At 32.5% G+C, this 20,712-nt stretch overlaps 1 protein-coding gene across 1 annotated transcript; it reads left to right on the top strand.

Annotated features, from left to right (window-relative positions):
* The first annotated feature begins 15,948 nt into the window (after positions 1 to 15,948).
* On the top strand, positions 15,949 to 17,804 carry LOC120212543 (F-box protein SKIP2-like). Its single transcript, XM_039210817.1, has one exon. The coding sequence runs from the start codon at positions 16,093 to 16,095 to the stop codon at positions 17,731 to 17,733; it is 1,641 nt and encodes a 546-aa protein (XP_039066748.1). The 5' UTR covers positions 15,949 to 16,092; the 3' UTR covers positions 17,734 to 17,804.
* The last annotated feature ends 2,908 nt before the right edge of the window (positions 17,805 to 20,712 follow it).

Here is a 20,712-nt window from a genome sequence, read left to right as displayed (position 1 = left end):
AAGTTATATGATTGGAGGATAATTTTCTATGTATTATTTGTTAATATTCAATATAAAAGATTTGAATTTATATGATTGGAGGATAAAATATATTGAATTAATTTCAAAATATGACCAATTTGATAGATTATGTAAGTAATATTGACTAAATGTGCAATTATACAAATTTTATTAGCTGACACGCCAATACTTCCGTTAATTGTTAACGACAAGTGGCTTGATTGAATGTATTTAAATAATTTAGTGACTTGATTGATAAACTTTCAAAAATGGTGGTCAAATGAAAAAGGCAATTATTAAGTGGTCACTGTTATAGTTTACCTAAAAAAGATAATAAAAAATAATATAATAAATATTAACTAATTTACCTTTAAATTTTTAACTAATTTATAATTATATGTTGAGAATTTAGAATTTTAAATTTTTATAAATTAAATTAATAGTGCTCATCGTTAGTGGTGTTCAACAGTGCTTGTCGAGCGTTGTAGAATTTTTCTAGTAATTATTATTAATTTTAAAAAATAAATGGTAATTCATAAAACAGTAAAATATTTATTATTACAGAAGTTGCAACTTATAATGTTAGAATTGTTTTGTTTTATTGTTACATAATAAAAACAGTTTGAAACAAATAATCTTAATGGTTGACAATTAAAAAAGGTGCAACCTACAATGATATACTTTTAAACATGTTTTGTCTTACTTTTGTATAATATAGAAGGTTCCAAACAAATAACGTAAACGGTTGATAATTAAAAAAGATGCTACCTATAAAGTTATACATATAAACATGTTTTTCCTTAGTTTTGCATAATAAAAATGGTTTCAAACATATAAACATATTTTTTTCTTACTTATAAACCCGTTTCTAGGGTTTTTTTTCATTTCATTTAGGGTTTTTGCATATTCGTTTTGATTTCTTTTTATTTAATCCTTCAAAGGATGTCATCATATTCCCCAAACTCAAAGGGAAGAAATTGTCCACAAAATTCTGCGATTATGGGAAGACAATTGTAATTCATACTTCCAGAAAAGGAGCAAGCAAAGGCCAACAGTTCTTTGGTTGCCCAAATTGGTTCTTGGTTAATTCTTCTTCATGGAATGATGAAATGTGACATTGCCCTGAATTTTTTATAATGGTTAATTCTTTGGTTGTATTTTTTAATGAATTTATTAAATGTGATGCAGGAAGATGGGTGTAGTTTCTTTTGTTGGGTTAATAAAGATGTTGTAGACAAATACAAGAAGGAAAATATTATCGAAGTTATGACAGAAAATGACATGTTAAAGGAGAATCGAGAGTTGAAGGTTGCTCAAGTATTGTTCAAATGTAAAAGAGATTGTTGTGTAAATGATGGTTCAACATTGTTGGAGCTCGAAGAGAAGTTAAGGAAGGCCAAGTGTGAAGCTTGTATGTACCAGTTTGTGATATTATGTTTATTGCTTTTGTTTTTGGTGTACTATTTTCCAGGATGTGTGTAATTGATATATTAGAATTGCCTAATAGTTGGATGGTTCTTAAATGTTTGAGTGTAGGTAAATTAAATTAAGGTAGTAGTGATATATTTCTCTTGTATTAGGATCAACTTTCATCTATGCATACTATGTTTCAAAATTTCATTATTCGTTAAACCAATCATCTGGTAAACTTGGGATTAATTTAAAAATGTATCGATACTGATCTAAGAAGTATTAATAATTTTTTAGGACAATGCATTACCTCAATAATTGAAATAAATTGTATCAGACTTATCATGAAACAGATCGATACCTATAAGTGAACTTAAATTGAAACAACTTATGTAATATACATGATTTTGCATCGTTCTCTTATTACGAGGAGATAAATTATTTAAGAAAGAAGTTTGAAATATAAAATATTGATACTTAATACTCTGTACATGAATATAATTTATCCAGACTTATACGCTTATAATCGACAATTGTTCTTGATTTTTGTGTACCATGTGCAACTTAAGTCTGATCTACGGTGAAACAAAATGAATGATGAGTGGAGGTGTGTCATTTGTCATATCAATGTCACCAACGACAAAACTTTGGCTGAAACCTTCCCTTGCATATTAAGAAAACAATAACACAACGACTGCAAGGCAAAAAACACTGAAGACGAAGAAACATTGCAAAAGATAAAGATGTATAATGATTTATGATTTATGAATGTATCCTTTTCTAATGGCATAATATATTGACACGAGTATGTATAACATTTGTGCTAGGTTTCGTGCCACTAGAGGAAGACCTCTTTATAAGAAGGTGTCACATTCATGCTACCAGAAGAGGATGGCTCGTGATAAGAAAGATGTGGCACACAATTGTAAGGCAAACATTGGCTTATGAATCAAGTTAGAACCACCTATTAAACTCCTTGGACTCAAGTTTATCATGCCACCAGAAGATGATACCTTATGGAATCCATACATAATAAGAAAGATCATAAGAGAAAATAGAGAAGCCAAAATTGAAGAGAAAATAGTTGTTAAGGAAAATTTAATTATGTTTGTTGTGAGAGAGGAAGGGAGGAAGAAAAATCGTATTTTATAGACTTTGGGTTACCCAGGAATCTATAGCCTTATAACTTAGCTAGTTTATATTACTTTTTCATAATGTATACGGTTTCAGCCTTTAACTTAACTAGTTGATAAAACAATAAGGTGCAACTTATAATGTTATCTAGGAAACCATGTTTGTTAGGAAACCATGTTTGTTTTACTTTTTCATAATATACATGGTTTCAACCTATAACTTAATTAGTTAACATAACAAAAAGGTGCAACATATAATGTTATCTAGGAAATCAGGTTTATTTTAAGTTTTTATAATATATATGGTTCTACCCTATAACTTAACCAGTTAACATAACACCAAGGCGCAACTGGTAACGTTAGTCAAGCAATCGAATTTTTTAATAGTTTATAATAATACAAGAGATCAGTTTGATCTTCTAAATATCAAAACTTAATGCACGGTGATCGATACTTTCCAATAATGTAGAAGTTTAAATTAAGTTTGAAGTTTAAAATATCGGTAATTATATGCGAAGTTCGATATTTTGGATTTAAGAATATTTTTTATATATACAGTATCGAAATATTTCATCATGAGGGTCAATACTTTTGTTTGAAAAATATTATTGACACCAGTTTGAAATTTTAAAAATCTATACATATGGTATTAGTTCTCAGGTGGTTTTCGTGAGAGACTTTTACATGCAAGCAAAAATTGATCACTTTTTAGCTTGCTTGTAAAACAACTCCGTTTTGAATCTGGACCCTTTATTTTTACTTCAATTTCATGGATGTTTAAATGGATTTTGACTGAAAGAGTAGTACTTTGATGAGCTAGGATTTCACCGTTCAATGGTTGAATAGGCTGTTTATTGATATTATTTCAGCCAATATGGATGGCCTTAAATTTTAAACCATGATGAGCATATTAGTTGGGTAGAGACTAAATGTGAAGCTCATAATTACAAAATGATATGATGCACAAATTTCTCATCAGTTTCTCTTATAGGTAATAAATCCCTTCTTTTTTCGATGTCATGTTCCTCGGTTTCCATTTGGCCCAAGCATTTTGATATGTGCATGGGCATGTTTATCCCTGCAAGCAAATTGGCATGTATATACTTCAATATGATGTGGTAGCGTAATGTAACAATGGTTCTTTCTTAAAATGACTTTCTCCATTGCATATATTTCTTGGAAAGAACATGATCTGAAAATGTTTGCGATATTTATCTAGTATTCTTGCTATTTCTGCTTTCATCTTTCGATTGGGTGTATTTCTTGCTTTCATGTCAGACTTTGCTTTTCTGTTCTAACAGATATCGAACTTCGTCTAGGTTCTTTTATATTTTATAAATAATTAATTTCGTATCCCTAAAATTTTATTATTTTATACTCTTAAATTTCTAGTATGTCTTTCAACAAATTCACACTCTAACCTATTGTAATTATATGATTATATAAGTGGGTGTATTTCTTGCTTTCATGTCAGACTTTGCTTTTCTGTTCTAACAGATATCGAACTTCGTCTAGTTTCTTTTATATTTTATAAATAATTTAATTTCGTATCCCTAAAATTTTATTATTTTATACTCTTAAATTTCTAGTATGTCTTTCAAAAAATTCACACACTAACCTATTGTAACTATATGATTATATAAGTTAATGTTGACATATTAATAGCTCGTATTATATAATCCGTGTATTGTTATAGGTTGTTATCATGTTTTATTTGATTTTCTTGTGTCATGTTCAAAGTTATCTAACCCATTGTTTATGTATATATAATAGGTTCATGATGCGTTTATAGGACAAAATCAACTTAAAGCTATGATGCAGATAATACAAAAAATCAACCACAGAGTCCACTATCTTAGGTGTAATTATTGTTTATTCTAGTTAACAATGTGAACATTATATTTTACGTTAATATAAATTTTGATTTATTATTTTGGATTTCAAGTTTCTTGTTATTGATTTCAAGTTTGTTTTCTGGATATCAAGTTAAGTGGATAATGTTACAGGTTAAATTTGGGTAACAAAAGAGTAGAAAACAACATTTGAAAAATTAGCTTTAATTCGCGGTGTTTATATAAAAAACGTCGCTAAATACATAGTCAATACCGTTGTGTTTGAAAAATGTCACTAAAGTTCTAGATCTTTTGCGGTGTTTATATAGAAAGCGTCACTATATACGTAGTCAATAACGACATTTTACATTCACAAACACCACTATATGACATAACATTTAGCGGTTTTTTTGGAACAAACGTCACTATATGTCAGAACATTTAGCGTCATTATCCTATGTATAGCATAATAATTCAGACTGATTATAAATATATTTTAGCCACAAGTAAGAGGAGGCTTCTTCCTCTTTTACACTCTTATCGCTCACAAATACATTGGTTATCCTTACATTCGACAACTATCTACCTAATTAAAAGATATAAATTTACAACGCCTAACAAATCAAATTTATTTCTATGAACAATTAAAATATTTATCGCATACGCTTAAAGTTTATAATAAATAGTAATTTGAACATCTAAAGTCACCCTAAAACCTAAACATACAACATTAAAATTTACATAATGTAGACAAATATCTAAATCAATACTCTAAATTTTGAACCCACCCCAACTTTGAGGATAGCCCAAGGGTGAAAAGAGCAGTGCTGTCCAGCAAAATCCCATTAGAAACTTTTAAAAACAAAACAATCTTCTTCTTTTTTCCCCTAACCAATTTTTGAGGATGTACAAGTTATATTTGTCGCAATATTCAGTTTCCACATAATAATGGTGCTCGTAACAAAATCGGTAGAAAAAATAATATTTTAGGTAGCGTTTTATCGGATATGTTAACAAAACTGATAAAACGCCCAATAATAATAAAACCGATAGAAATAATAATATTTTAAATACTTTTTACCTAAAATATTAAAAAACAATAACAAAATCAATATTATTTTTTTAACCGTATATTAAATTTATCGCATGTGATTCCTACTTTTTTTTTTTTTTACACCATATTATTTGAATGCCCAACAACTAACATCATTACAAACTCTTATGTAAGTTGTTCGCAATTTTGCATCTTTTGATTACAAGTCAACTTCTCTTTTTCTTGCTTTCTCCATCACTTCCCCCAAAGCTACATGCATGCTTGATGGCCCCCCTTTATGGATTTGGTGAGGTAGGGTCGGCTTTTAAATTCCATTTATTTTTAAGAATCTTCCTTTTTATTAGGGTTGAGGGGCAGGATTATTTGAATTTGAATCCCACACTTATTCTCATTTGTTAATGAGAATTTATGTAGAGTAAATAATTTATTATTATATTAATGGTTAGATAAAATAGATTTTAAATTGTTTATTAAAAATTATTTTTTCTCATATAAACAAATCAGATACCTACTTAACTAAAAAAACATTACAAACTTCACGAATCTTGTATTAAATCATTCAATTTCTTATTTTTTATCTTTATTTTCTGTCGTTGAATAAAACCCGAACATAGATGTGTTTCCCCTCATTCGAAAGGAGTTTGTCAAATGGAGACTCTAATTTTTAAGGATCCGTCAAAATTGAAGGTGATTTTTTTTATTTATGGTTTCTTCTTAATGCCTAATGAATGATAGTATCATGCAGGTTGAGTAAAAGTTAAAGAAGACAAGCGCCAGGCTTGAACAACAGTTAGCAATAGAGCAGATGACAAGGTTGAAGGCAAGTGGAGAGTTAAGACATGTTTGAAACCCATGGGAAGTTTTGAGGATTGGGATCGGGTGAAATGGAGGTTGAGTTCGGGTACGAGGGATTTTATAGGATGATTTAAATTTTTTAGGACCTAATAAGTGTCGACAACAACAGTGCCTGTAATGATCGATCGTAACAAGTGATGGTTGAAATATGAGTTGACATTTACATGATTTAAAAAATACTTAAAATTCACTTACACAATATAGAATTTTTTATTATTTTACACATATTTAGTACTGTTAGATGAATGAAAATAGATGATTGAGATTAACTTATATTTTTAGTGAATATCTTTTAATTTTCTAATGTTAATCTCAACTATCTATTTTAACTCATCCAACGATTTTAAATCTATGTAAAATTAAAACAACATTATGTAATAGGATTTCATATCTAAAAATAATAAAAGAAAATGAAGGTATTTTTATAGATTTACCCATTTATCTCACTTTTAACTAAAGAAGCTAGACATTTTGTTAAGCCCATTAGGATTAGGCAAGCAAAAGCACATAATATAGACTTAAAGCCCAATCAATCAACTTAGGAGGATAAACCTTAGCTCCTCAAAAGTCACTTCACACAGCTTTTTGATTATATTTTATAAACTTCAATCACATGTCATCGAAGAGTAATACATCCGAAATACAAGCTGGTGAGATTTGATGACCCATATTGTAACAAATTTAACGAGGGGACATATTAACTTATTTTTTATATATAAAATATTTTTACCTGTAGGTCAAAATTAAATACTCGCATAAATTCTTTTACATATAAAATAAATCCATTTCTATAGGGTGTAATTGTTAACGTGGTGGACCAAAAATTAATGTAATTATGTTGGAACTATGTATTACACTTGGGCAGGGGAACTTATGCTGTGCGACCTAAAAAGCGGTTAAAAACGGCGTGACTTATTAAATAAGTGATCGGTTAAAATTTAGAGCGGTTATGTTATATCATTTAACCAGAAATATTATTAAATACAATAATATATTAGGTAGCGCTTATATTGACCTATTTTCTAACTAAACAAGTATATTTAAACTGGTAACATTGTAAATTTACCTATTACATTATAATTATCGGTTTTGATATTTTTGGGATTAATACAATTTTAAATGTATCGACACTTTATGTGTGTACCTCGTTGTGCTTTCATTTTGGGGAAAAAGTATCGACACATATTTAAAGAGTGTCGATACATAATGTAAACCTATTTGCTAATTAACCAATATATTTTTACTGGTTACATTGTAAATTTGCCTGTTACATAATAATTATTGATTTCACTGTTTTTTGGATCGATACTTTTCATAAATGCATCGACACTTATGTGTGCACCAGTTTAAGTTCTTCAATCAACAGTTTCAATGACACAAAATCCTAACCAAAAAAATAAAACTAAAATTGACCTAACTTTATCCTATGGAGATAATAAGAGTATATTATAAGTTTGCGTTGAGAGATGTATGTTTCAGGGTTTTTATTATTTGAGAAACTGATAACATGGTGGGTTTCCCAATGTTATTCTTTTGTTACTGCAAAATTTTTGTTCTTTTCTTACTGGGTTTTGCTTAAAATATCCAGCTTTTTTGTATTAAAAAATGAAAATTCTGAAATAAAAATGACCACACAAGCACACTTTTTTACTATCGATTTTGTCATTTCGAGACCGATTTTGTCATATTTTTACTTGTTATATTGTTATGGATCGATACATTTTTCTAAAGTATCGACACTTTATTGGCGTTGTAACTTCTTTTCTTTTAAATTCCAAAAGTGTCGATACTTATAATAAAGTATCGACACTTTCAACATATCCGGTAACTCTTTACCGGTTTTGTCATTTCGAGACCGATTTTGTCATATTTTTACCTGTTATATTGTTATGGATCGATATATTTTTATTAAGTATCGACACTTTATTAGCACTATAACTTCTTCTTTTTTAAATTCCAAAAGTGTCGATACTTGTAATAAAGTATCGACACTATCAACATATCCGGTAGCGCTTTACCTGTTTTGTCATTTATTGTTAACTATTATGAGAATAGCAATGAATAACAAATAGGTTGTTATTTGGTTGTTAGGAAGGATATGCCAGCAAGGCATTCTGGTGTAACTGCTCCAGCCAAGAACATTCTAGCAGGTATTGTAAAATGCTATAAATGTGGTAATTGGAAATGAAGATGATGAGGCATTCTTTAAATCAAAGTTCAACATGGTATCAGTAGCCTTGAGGTCTGGAGAGTTTTGTTACAGTAGCTAATTCTTTGTTGGATTTTCTCGTCGTTTCTTTCTCGTGCCATGGCTGATAAGGAAACTTCATCGGCGGGACTTCAGAAAGTGTTCACCAACAAAAGACTTAGTGTAGTCTTGGATGAGCGTAACTTCTTGTTATGGAAGCAGCAAGTGCTTCTAGCTGTGAGGAGCCATAGACTCGAGAAGTTTCTTATCGGTACGGTCACTCCTCCACCGGAGACGGTGGTTTTAGAAGATGGGACTGTTGTTGAGAATGAAGCTTATGAAGTGTTTGTTGCCCAGGATAGTGCACTTGCTTCTTGGCTATTATCCACGATGTCACCCTCGATTCTACCGCACACGGTTGGCGCTGACACCGCTGCGCAAGTTTGGTCCACTGTTACCAAGTTCTTTGCAAGCAGTTCTACGACAACGATAATGATCCTGCATTATCGGTTGAAAGCTATAAAAAAAGGGGGAGCTGAGTATGCGTAACTTCATCACTCAGGTTAAAGAGTTGTGTGATGCTCTTGCGACTTGTGGAAGTCCGGTGTCCGAGTATGAACAAGTGGCGACGATCTTGAATGGATTGCCGTCCGAGTATCGTCCGTTTGTTGCTGTCATCACTGCCAGCAGGGAGCCGTTCACTCTAGATAGAGTAGTTTCAGTTTTGATTGATGCAGAAGTTCAACAACACGGTTTTGAGGGAGCTGACAGTTTCTCTATCAGTGCTAATATGGCAAAACTGACGGTGAATGATTCCTCAGGGTCGGAGTTGGTCAAAGCACCTGGGCAGAATCTGGGTTCCTGGTTTGTATCAGGGAGTCGTGGGTCGTGCTAAACCCCGGGTTCAATGCCAATTGTGTGGAAAAGTTGGCCATTTAGTGGACCGATGCTGGTATAGGTTTGACCAGAGCTTTCGTGGGATTTCTACTTTTCACAAGGCCATGGTACCGAATAATTCTCCATCTGCTAACGTGTGCACGGTTGCGTCTACTCATAGGTGTGGTTGTGTTCACCAAGGATCTTGGGATGGTACCGTTTCTACTATGATGGCTGAATGTGGTCAATATTCTAGCACTGGAGGTTCTGCGAGCTCTCGCCCGTCAGGAAAATGGGTTGTCGATTCCGGGGCTTCTCATCATGTAACCTCGGATGTGGCTAATGTTGTTGCGGGTGAAGAGTACACTGGCACGGGTAAGCTACTTGTGGGTAATGGTAATAGTTTATCGATATCTAAGGTCGGTCAATCTAGCTTGGTTACTTCTACTCGCTCTTTACGATTAAATGACTTGTTACTTGTTCCTAGTATATCCAAAAACTTGGTTTCCGTATCCAAACTTGCTCGTGATAATAAGGTATTTATTGAATTTCATGCTCATAGATGCGTGATTCCTGATGAGGACACGAAGGTGGTGTTGCTTGAAGGGCGAGAAAAAGATGGACTTTATGAGTTTAATTCTACTTTGTTTCATAATAATGTGCCGACTCAATGTAATGTTGTTCATGGCATAGTTGATTTTGGTTTATGGCATAAACGATTAGGCCACCCTTCCCGTGATACGTTACAACAAGTTTGTAAAGATTGTAATGTTGGTCTATCGTTGGTTAATGATGAAATTTGCACTGCTTGCCAAGTTGGGAAATCTCACTCTCTACCATTTTCTGCTTCTCAAACAGTATACAGAGAACAATTTCAGTTGGTTTATGTCGATCTTTGGGGACCACCTCATGTGGTCTCAAATGGATATCGATATTATATATCCTTTGTCGATGCTTATTCGAGGTTTACGTGGGTGTATCTGTTGAAGGAGAAGTCTCAAGCGTTGTATGCGTTTCGCTTGTTTCAACGCATGGTTTGTGTTCAGTTTGGCCGAGAGATTAAAGCAGTTCAAAGTGATTGGGGTGGTGAGTTTCGTCCATATACCAAGGCTCTTCAGGAGGATGGGGTACGGCACCGACTCACGTGTCCTCACACGTCTCAACAGAATGGTGTTGTTGAGAGAAAACATCGACATATCGTTGATACGGCACTAACGTTGCTTGCTCAAGCTTCATTACCCTTGAAATATTGGTCTTATGTCGTAACCACTGCGGTGTATCTCATTAATAGGCTACCTACGAAGGTTCTTCTCGGGACAACACCGTTTAATAAGTTGTTTGGTCGTCGCCCCAAGTATGAACACTTACGTGTCTTTGGTTGCAGATGTTTTCCATGCCTTCGTTCGTTTCAATCTCACAAATTTGAGTATCGATCACAAGCATATACTTTTCTTGGATATAGTGTTCAACATGAGGGTTATCTTTGTCTTGCACCTGGAGGTCGAATTTATATTTTTCGGCATTGCAGTTTGATGAGAGTGTTTTTCCTTTTGCAGGTCAAGCTACTGTTGTTCATCCATCTCCTACAAATAATTTACAACCGTCTGCCATTATTGATGTCGTTCATGGCATCGACAAGGTGCTAAATAATCAAGCAGTCTCATCGTGCTCAACGTTGCATCATTGTGAAAATGAATCATCTACTTCTCATACCAGTAGCTCATGTCATAGAGTGGACGAACCGATGAATTCTGCTGAGGTTGATGCTGAAGTTGCGTCCAGTGATAATGTGGATAGATCCGCGAGACACACAATCTCTCCTAGACAAACTGACGGTTCTGGTGATTTGCGTGTTCTTGAGCACTCCACTCTTGCTCCAGATTCGACTCTTCAAATATCTTCCCACAACAATAGTTCAAACATGGTTGTTTCATCTGATATTCCTGGTATTACTTCTCATCCCTCTTCTTCAAATGTTCATTCTATGGTTACGAGAAGTAAGGATGGGATCTTCAAACCCAAAGTCTTCTCGGTTCAATCCGTAATTGATGATGAAGAACCAGTTTCTATTGAACAAGCTTTACTGACCCCTGTGTGGAAAGATACTGTCATGGCTGAATATAATGCTCTAATTGGTAAGGGTACATGGCGGTTGGTGTCTCTACCTCCTGGTCGAACGACAATTGGATGTAAGTGGTTGTTCCGGATCAAGAAAAATGTTGATGGATCTGTTGCGAGGTATAAGGCTCGTTTAGTAGCGAAAGGATTCGCTCAAATTCCGGGACAAGATTTTAATGATACGTTCAGCCCAGTTATTAGACCTTCCACAGTAAAGATTGTTTTATCATTAGCTGTTATGAATGGTGGAAATTGCGACAAGTTGACGTGAATAATGCGTTTTCTTAATGGGGACTTACGAGAGGTGTTCATGGTGCAACCTCCCGGGTTTGAACAACTTGTGCTGATGGCAAACGACTTGTTTGCAAACTTGAAAAGGCGTTGTATGGGCTTAAACAAGCACCACGAAGTTGGTATGCGAAACTATATGTGATTTTCTTGGTCGAATTGGGTTTCATGGGACACAAGCTGATGCCTCCTTGTTCATTCGTTGCATAGGGAAGTCTTTCACCTATGTTCTCATTTATGTCGATGATATCATAGTTACGGGCAAGATGAGACTGACGTTGAAAGCGTTATATCGCAGTTTGAGTCAAGAATTCTCTCTAAAGATTTGGGGAGCTTAAACTATTTTTTGGACTTGAAGTTCAGCGGACGAATCATTCGCTTATTTTACGACAAAAGAAGTTTATTTTAGAATTGTTAGAACGTACTGGCATGCGTAATGCTCATCCAGTTCCAACACCGATGGTCGTATCTCCGAAGCTAAGTAAAGATGGAGGGAGTCCGTTACAAGATGTTCAACTATATAGGAGTGTTGTTGGAGCCCTTTTATATTTAAATCATACGCGACCCGACATTGCGTATAGTGTCAATCGTGTAGCTCAGTACATGCATGCGCCTTGTACTCAACATTGGGTGGCTGTGAAACGCATTTTGCGTTATTTGTGTGGGACACTTGATTATGGTCTAGTGTTTCAAAAGACAGGATTGGGTCTACACTTGGAAGCTTTTGCGGATGCCGATTGGGCAAGCAATGTTGATGATCGTCGTTCGATATATGGGTTTTGCGTTTTTCTTGGAGGTAATCTAGTGTATTGGGGTTCCAAGCGTCAACGGTCAATCTCTTGGTCGTCTATTGAGGCTGAATATCGTGCGTTAGCGGATGTTGTGGCTGATGTTGTTTGGATTCAAGCTTTGTTGACAGATATGGGAATTTCGCCATCAAGCACTCCCGTTATTTGGAGTGATAATACGAGTGTTATAGCGATGAGTGCCAATCCTGTTCTGCATTCTCGGTCGAAACATGTTGAATTAGACTTCCATTTCATTCGCGAGAAGGTTGCTGCCGATAAAGTTCGAGTTAATTACATTCCTTCTCGACATCAAAAAGCTGATGGATTCACCAAGTCTTTGTCTCATGCTTATTTCTCTTTGTTTTGCTGCAATCTTAAAATCAATTGTAAAGTTCTAGAGTCCATAGACAGTAGGGAGAATGTTAACTATTATGAGAATAGCAGTGAATAACAAATAGGTTGTTATTTGGTTGTTAGGAAGGATATGCCAGCAAGGCATTCTGGTGTAACTGCTCCAGCTAAGAACATTCTAGCAGGTATTGTAAAATGCTATAAATGTGGTAATTGGAAATGAAGATGATTAGGCATTCTTTAAATCAAAGTTCAACATTTATAGACCAGTTTTGTCATTTGTTTACCTATTATATTGTTATGGATCGATATATTTTTATAAAGTATTGACACTTTCAATATATCCGATAGAGGTTTACCTGTTTTGTCATTTATAGATCGGTTTTGTCATTTTTTACCTGTTATATTGTTATGGATCAATACATTTTTATATAGTATCGACACTTTCAATATATCTGGTAGTGCTTTACTTGTTTTGTCATTTATAGACCGATTTTGTCATTTTTTTACCTGTTATATTGTTATGGATCGATATATTTTTATAAAGTATCGACACTTTCAATATATCCGGTAGCGCTTTACCTGTTTTTCATTTATAGATCGGTTTTGTCATTTTTTTTACCTGTTATATTATTATGGATTAATATATTTTTATAAAGTATCGACACAAAACGACAAGCTAAGTTTGTCGGTTGTCAAATTTTTTAATATTTCTTCATGATTTCCACCTATTACATTATTATTACTCGATATTTCCGATAGCGCTAAATCAAATTTATCAAATATCTTTTAATATATCTAGTAACACCGTATATTAATAATATATTAATTTGTATTTCCTGAGACAACCCGGATAGTGAAAGTTCAAACGTTGAATCTCTAAGGTGGCCATAGGAGTTCACCGGTAAACGTGTTTGATGACTGTTTGAACAATATAGTTTCTAGACTTTGACCATGACTTGTAATTAATTTATTGTAATGTCCTACGAACAAATTGTCACAATCAACAAACTCTTTATAAAATAAGAATATATAATACATTATATAATTATATTTGAGGATTGAGTATAAATTTGAGTCCCAGGTACAAAAGCCTTTCTTTTTAACGTATTGGACCACGCTGTTTGACCATTGATTGCTTTTTTACCTCTGCTTTAGAATTCATTAGTAATAATTGTCGTAAATATACTTGCTTATATAAATAGTTTCTAGAGAGGGACAAAAAAGCAATCAATGGTCAAACAGCGTGGTCCAATACGTTAAAAAGAAAAATTAAGATAAAATTTAAAGGTACAAATTTAAATGGCAGAGGTGTACATGATTCGGCAGGCTGGATTATGATAGGTGACGAAATTAAGATAAAATTTAAAGGTACAAATTTAAATGGCAATAAATTGGAGATGATTCTTTAATTATTAAAATATTAATATAATTTTTTTAAAAAAAATAGAGGATTATAATTTAATTTACTTAAATTTAGAACTAATAACGATATAATTAATATTTAAACTAAAAAATAAATAATAATCTAAGAAAAATTTAACTAAAAAGTATGGACCGAAATTTATTAGTATTTATTTTATTGTGTGATCATTATGTTTATCACTATCATTTAATAAATTGATATCATACCATTCGCTTTGTTTATCTCAATTACAATAATGACATCATTCAATAATGAAATTCTACTATTATATCGCAACACTAAATATATGTTTTTTTGCCGTGGAAATTTGAAAATCTATACGGACTCTTCTAATATAATGAAAGGACAAAGAAAGGTTTTCATGTCATGCAATGTTTAATAATTTTGAAAATAAAGTTGTTATTTTCTTATTCATGTTAAATGATGACGTTAATGATAAATATGCTTAATTAAAACATATAAGAAAAGATTTGTGTTAAACAAGACAATCATGAGTATGGCAGTTTTGAGAAACATGACATGATTCAATTTCGTGAGTATAACGAATTTAAGAAGAAAAAGAGAGTTTAATTCATCACAAAGATTAACAACAAAAAAGATAGAATTGCCATTAATGTTCAGAATCATGTTGTGTATGATATTCCTTGTGGTGATAGAATCATGAACAAAACTGATACTTATGATGACCTTATCAATGTGAGGTTAAGGTATTTCGTACATCCAAATTTGGATAAGGTTTAAATTCAATTGCGAGTTGATAATCATTATTGAAGATTACCCTTTATGGGATTCAAGAAAGAGTTAAAGGACGTGTGTGATAGAATCATGAACAAAACTGATACTTATGATGACCTTATCAATGTGAGGTTAAGGTATTTCGTACATCCAAATTTGGATAAGGTTTAAATTCAATTGCGAGTTGATAATCATTATTGAAGATTACCCTTTATGGGGATTCAAGAAAGAGTTAAAGGACGTGTTCTTAATGTAAATCTATTAGTCAAGGTGAAGAATTAATCTTTTATTGAGTTTGAGTGTTTCATTGAATTTGAGATGTCTTAAATTTCTTACACTTTCAAAATTAGTGTTAATATGGGGATTATTAGAATTTAGCCGAAATTTGATCTAACTCAAATTAACTTAGAAAAGTAAAAAACCTCTTATAATTTAAAATAGGAAGACCTAGTTTAAGAAGATACACTTAATGTTGTTTTTATTAATGCTGTGTGGAAACGCTTGTGCCTTGCTAGTTTTGTTGTTTTAGCAGGCTTCACGGAGTTCATTTGGAACCCACGCTTCTTGTAAAATAGTCAACTTGTATTTACTTAGGGTAAAGAATTTTTGAAATTTTAGGAAGAAGGTGGATTTATAAAATTTTAGATTACAAAATAGATTTTCAATAGAGGATATGAGAACCAATCAGTGAAGATTATAATAATGGACTCGTTCAAACTTTACATGATGCAGCTGCCAGTTTTTGAGCTATCAATCGTAACAATTGAAAGTTAAATTGAAAAAGTAAGAAAAACGAGAAACAAAAATGACATGCGATGTAGTTTACCCTTAAAATAACGGGGACAAGCATACCCTTTGACGGGGCAAAATTCATGACCGTACATTTCAACCCTTGTTCTTTTTGCCTTATAATTTCTTATCTCGATGAACACTTTCCCGAAAACCTAAACTTTGGTTTTTCAGAGAAAACGGTCCAAAGAAAAGAGGTCATTCCGGGTTCCTTTCTCTACCAGTGGCGCGTATACTGCACCCGCCAGAATGGGCCAATCTCCTTCCGCCTCTTTAGACAGGGAAAACTCCTTCACCGATCTCTTTGGCTTTTCTTCTTCTTCTGGTTTTGTTTCCAGCGACGGATTTTCCGATGAGTTCGTGGCGAATAGGGATTACACCGCTGGGATTCCCGACGAGTGTTTAGCTTATGTTTTTCAATTCCTCGGTCCTGGCGATCGGAACCGTTGTTCGCTCGTCTGCAAGCGGTGGCTATGCGTTGACGGTTGGAGCCGCCTCCGTTTGTCTCTCAACGCCCAATCAGAGATCGTCTTCTCTTTGCCGTCTCTCTTTACGCGATTCGATTCCGTAACGAAACTCACTCTGCGCTGTAGCCGTAAATCGATCAGCTTAAAGGATGACGCTTTGGAGATGATCTCAATCCGTTGCCAAAACCTTGAACGGTTAAAGCTCCGCGGCTGCCGCGAAATCAGCGATGAAGGAATGTTGGCCCTTGCTAAGAATTCTAAGAATCTGAGGAAGCTTTCTTGCGGTTCTTGTATGTTCGGCGCCAAAGCTTTGAACGCCGTCCTTGATTACTGCACGAATTTAGAAGAGTTGTCGGTGAAAAGGCTCAGAGGAATCCATGGCGAAGCTGAGGCGATCGGGCCAGGCGCGGCGGCGGCTTCTTCACTGAAAACGATTTGCTTGAAAGAGCTTGTTAACGGTCAGTCCTTTGAACCACTTGTTGTTGGAGCTAAAAACCTTACATCTTTGAAAATCATTCATTGTTTAGGTGATTGGGACAGAGTCCTTCAATTAATTGGGAATCGAAATCGATACCAAAAAGAAAATCTCTATGTTAATAACAATGAAAGCAATGGTAACAGTAATCCTTTGATGGAAATTCACCTTGAGAGGCTTCAAGTAAGTGATATAGGCCTATCTGCTATTTCCAAATGCACCAAAATTGAGAATTTGCATATTGTGAAAACCCCGGAGTGTTCGAATTTTGGGCTTGTTTGTGTAGCTGAGCATTGTAAGTTATTAAAGAAGCTTCATGTTGATGGATGGAGGACTAATAGGATTGGAGATGAGGGTTTGGCTGCTGTAGCCAAACACTGTCCTAATTTAGAAGAACTCGTTTTGGTTGGTGTTAATGCCACTTATTTGAGCTTGGAAGCCATTGCTTCTAATTGTTCAAAACTCGAGAGATTAGCACTTTGTGGAAGCGAGACTATCGGTAATACTGAGATTGCATGCATTGCAGCAAAATGTAAGGCTCTAAAGAAACTTTGCATCAAGGGATGTCCTATATCGAATATCGCCATTGAAGCACTGGGCTCCGGTTGTCCCAGTTTGATGAAAATCAAGTTGAGGAAATGTAGAGGAGTGAGTTGCGAGGCCGGTGAATGGTTGCGTGATCAAAGGGGATCACTAGTGGTCAATATGGATGCTTGTGAGGTAGATGGTGGTTTCGAAGCTAGTGTCAGCAACAGTGGAATTCATGAAGTTGGGCTGGATTATCAGCAGACGGTTGGTCAAGTAACTGGTGCAGATGCTTCGACGAGCAGCAATGGCAGGTTAGCATTGTTAATGTCCAAGTTTGGGGTTTTTGCTAGTAGGAATTTAGTGGCATGCACATTTAGAAGATGGTCTAACGGCGACGATAGTTTCAATAGCAACTTGTGAATGATCTTTTAAAGAGTTGGAACAATACTCTTTTTCTCTGATCATATTGCGACCTTGTAAGTTTGTGAGATTATCATTTTTTTTAATGCATTAGTTGTATTGTATCTCCCCTTTCTTTTCTGAATTTGGAATTCTTTAACAGTGTGTATTGTATTTTATCCCCACTTTTAAATGCTACTTTGCCCCAAAAATAGTACTAATAAATAGGGAGTATGAAGTCAACTACCAATTGATGGCCACAAAGATGGAACGTTAGCTTCTTTAACAAGGTATTACAATGATTTTTTTTATTAATTTAGGGTGATTATAAGGTAATATATATTCAGAATTTTCTTAATCAATTGACAATGAACATATACACACGCTCTATAGATGCAATAGCTCGAACACGTGACCTTTGGTCGTTCTTATAACATCCTCCAGATTGGATGCATTTCATTCTTACCCAACTTTACCAAGACCTCAACAGCTAAAGAATGATGCAGTTTAATTATGCTAAATATTTATCAAATCCCTACAGAGTCTCTACTAATATAATTCCAGCGAGTTTAGTGCACATTGCACAAGTAGATAAAATGGTTTAATTTTGAGGAAAAATTATTTGATATAAGCCTGTTAAATTTAGGGTTGAGAGGTTTTATTTAGAGTTTAGAGATTTTATTTAAGGTTTAAGTTATAGAGGTCCAAGCTTAGAATGTATATTTTAGAGTTTAGAGTTTTAAGAATTAAGATTGTGTAGCCTGCGTATTAAATAATAACCCCAGGTTTAAAAATATCAAAAGTCTGTTTATTTCAAAATTTAAAATATAGTCATTATATTTTATTTTTAATTAATCATCCATATTATTATTTTTTATTTGAAAATTTTAGTAACTCTCATAATTTCTATTTAATTTTAGTGTCATTTGGCGGTTATAGGTATAGAAAATTCGAAATTTTCTTTTTATTTATCTTTAAAAGTAAAATTTTCATTAAGTATGAATGTAGTTGTTTTAGAGTGATGAACCTTTAGGTAACATTCTGGCATTAACCATTGAACGTAAAAATGTTACTTTATGTGCGCTATAATCAAATACGTATGGCTTAAATCTTACATACTTTACACGTGTTTGGTGATAATAAATAATATTATTCTTTTTAAATGTTTTGAGTTTGAACAATTATATTTACAAGATGTGTGATCATTGTCAAATGATTAAGAAAATTACAAATAATACTATCACCTTAAACTATTAAAATAATAAATAAATCATGTTACATGAAATTGCTATAATTAATTATATAGTGATTTGAATGTAAAAAATTTATAATTATCAAATCTGTATACTAGCTCTTGAAACTTTACAAAACTACTATATTAAAGAAAAAGCATAGGATATGTAGGACATTTTACAATGATCTAATAACCTTTTTTTTCTATAGCAACTTCATCAAAGGAATGTATTAGGGTTTGTTTGTTTCACACGAAATATTTTCCTCACTTTTTGGTGTTCGCTTCACGAAAAATAAATTGGTCTATGTAAAACGTTTTTTGGTCAACATATTCTCTTTGTATTTGTTGGAAAATAACTTATGGTCTCACTTTCTGTAAGTTCTTTTTCTTAACTTTTCAATTCAAAGCATAAATATTCAAAATAATATTATTTTATGTATTTAATGTTGATATAATATTTTAATACCATTTTAATAAAAAATATTAATTATTAAAAAATATTAATTAATATTTTTAATATTATAATAATATACTCAATTATATTATTATAATACATGATATTATATTCTTATTTTAATAATATATTATAAAGTATAAATAAATTTATATTATTTATGAATTTCATAAAAGAGATGTTTTTATTAATAATGAATAATATATTTCATTTATTTAATATTAATATAATAATCTAGTAATATTTTAATAAAAATACTTCAAATGTTTTTATTAATAATTTAAAAATATAATATAATATTTTTATTTCAATAGAATATTTTAATTTTAATATTTTTATTTATAAATTTATAAAAATAATATTTTAATAATAATATTGACATATAATATTGAATAAATTAGTATAATATTTAAATAATAATAATATTAAATTTTTATAATAAATAATATTTTTATTATATTTAACATTTATAATAAATAATTTTTTAAAAAAAATTATCAACTAACGGAAAATGGTTGTAAAACGTTTGTATAAATAATTTTATAAAAAACATTTTCCAAAAAATAATTTCAGTTAAACAAACAAATCCTTAGTGACTAATTATATACGTACCTTTTATTAATGTTAACTTTAGAGAAGAAATTAATGATTATATTAGTGACGAATTCTATATGTATACGCAAGTGCTAATTAAACTGTAAGTTCCAATTAAGCCCAGTAATTGTCTTTGGCTATCAGTAATAGTCCCTCTAGCTCAGTCGTTGTCTTCTTTTTTTAGAGAGGAAACAAGGCAAGGTCATCAATGGACTAGACATTTAGCGACCTTCTTTCATTAAACTATCTCAATCACCACCAATTGCCTTTTCCACGAATGCTTCTAAAACATATTTCCAGCGATAACTTTTTAATTGTGTCACTATGTAGAGGTGTGTTACACACGTCGTCGCTAGAAATTATACGTATCAACCAATCATGCAATCGAATTTCTCAAGTTTTACCTCAATTGTTTTCGTTATAAAATTTTGCTTTATTTAAATCCTTTGGTAAGAAAATAAATAAATACGTACATTATTTTGTTAATGTTTCATTAGTTTTATTAATTAAAAATTAATATATTTTTAGATATTTAAAAATTAAACTCGTAAATTTAAAAAAAAATTCAAACCTTCCAAATTATATTAATCTTGTTAGAATGTCAAGGATATAATTTCCAATTAGGGCTGTAAATGAGACGAGACAGATCGCGAGCTACTCGAGATTGACTCGATCAAAGCTCGATAAATACTCGGATCGAATGGACTCGACTCGAGCT

Source organism: Hibiscus syriacus, unplaced genomic scaffold (genome assembly GCF_006381635.1).
Source record: "Hibiscus syriacus cultivar Baekdansim isolate YM2019G1 unplaced genomic scaffold, ASM638163v2 tig00110013_pilon, whole genome shotgun sequence".
NCBI lineage: Eukaryota > Viridiplantae > Streptophyta > Magnoliopsida > Malvales > Malvaceae > Hibiscus > Hibiscus syriacus.
Note: the sequence above shows the minus strand (reverse complement) of the source record. Positions and strands in the feature narration are given on the sequence as shown.

Coding starts and splice junctions, on each gene's coding strand:
- LOC120212543 (XM_039210817.1), top strand. CDS start 16,093: ATGGGCCAATCTCCTTCCGCCTCTTTAGACAGGGAAAACTCCTTCACC.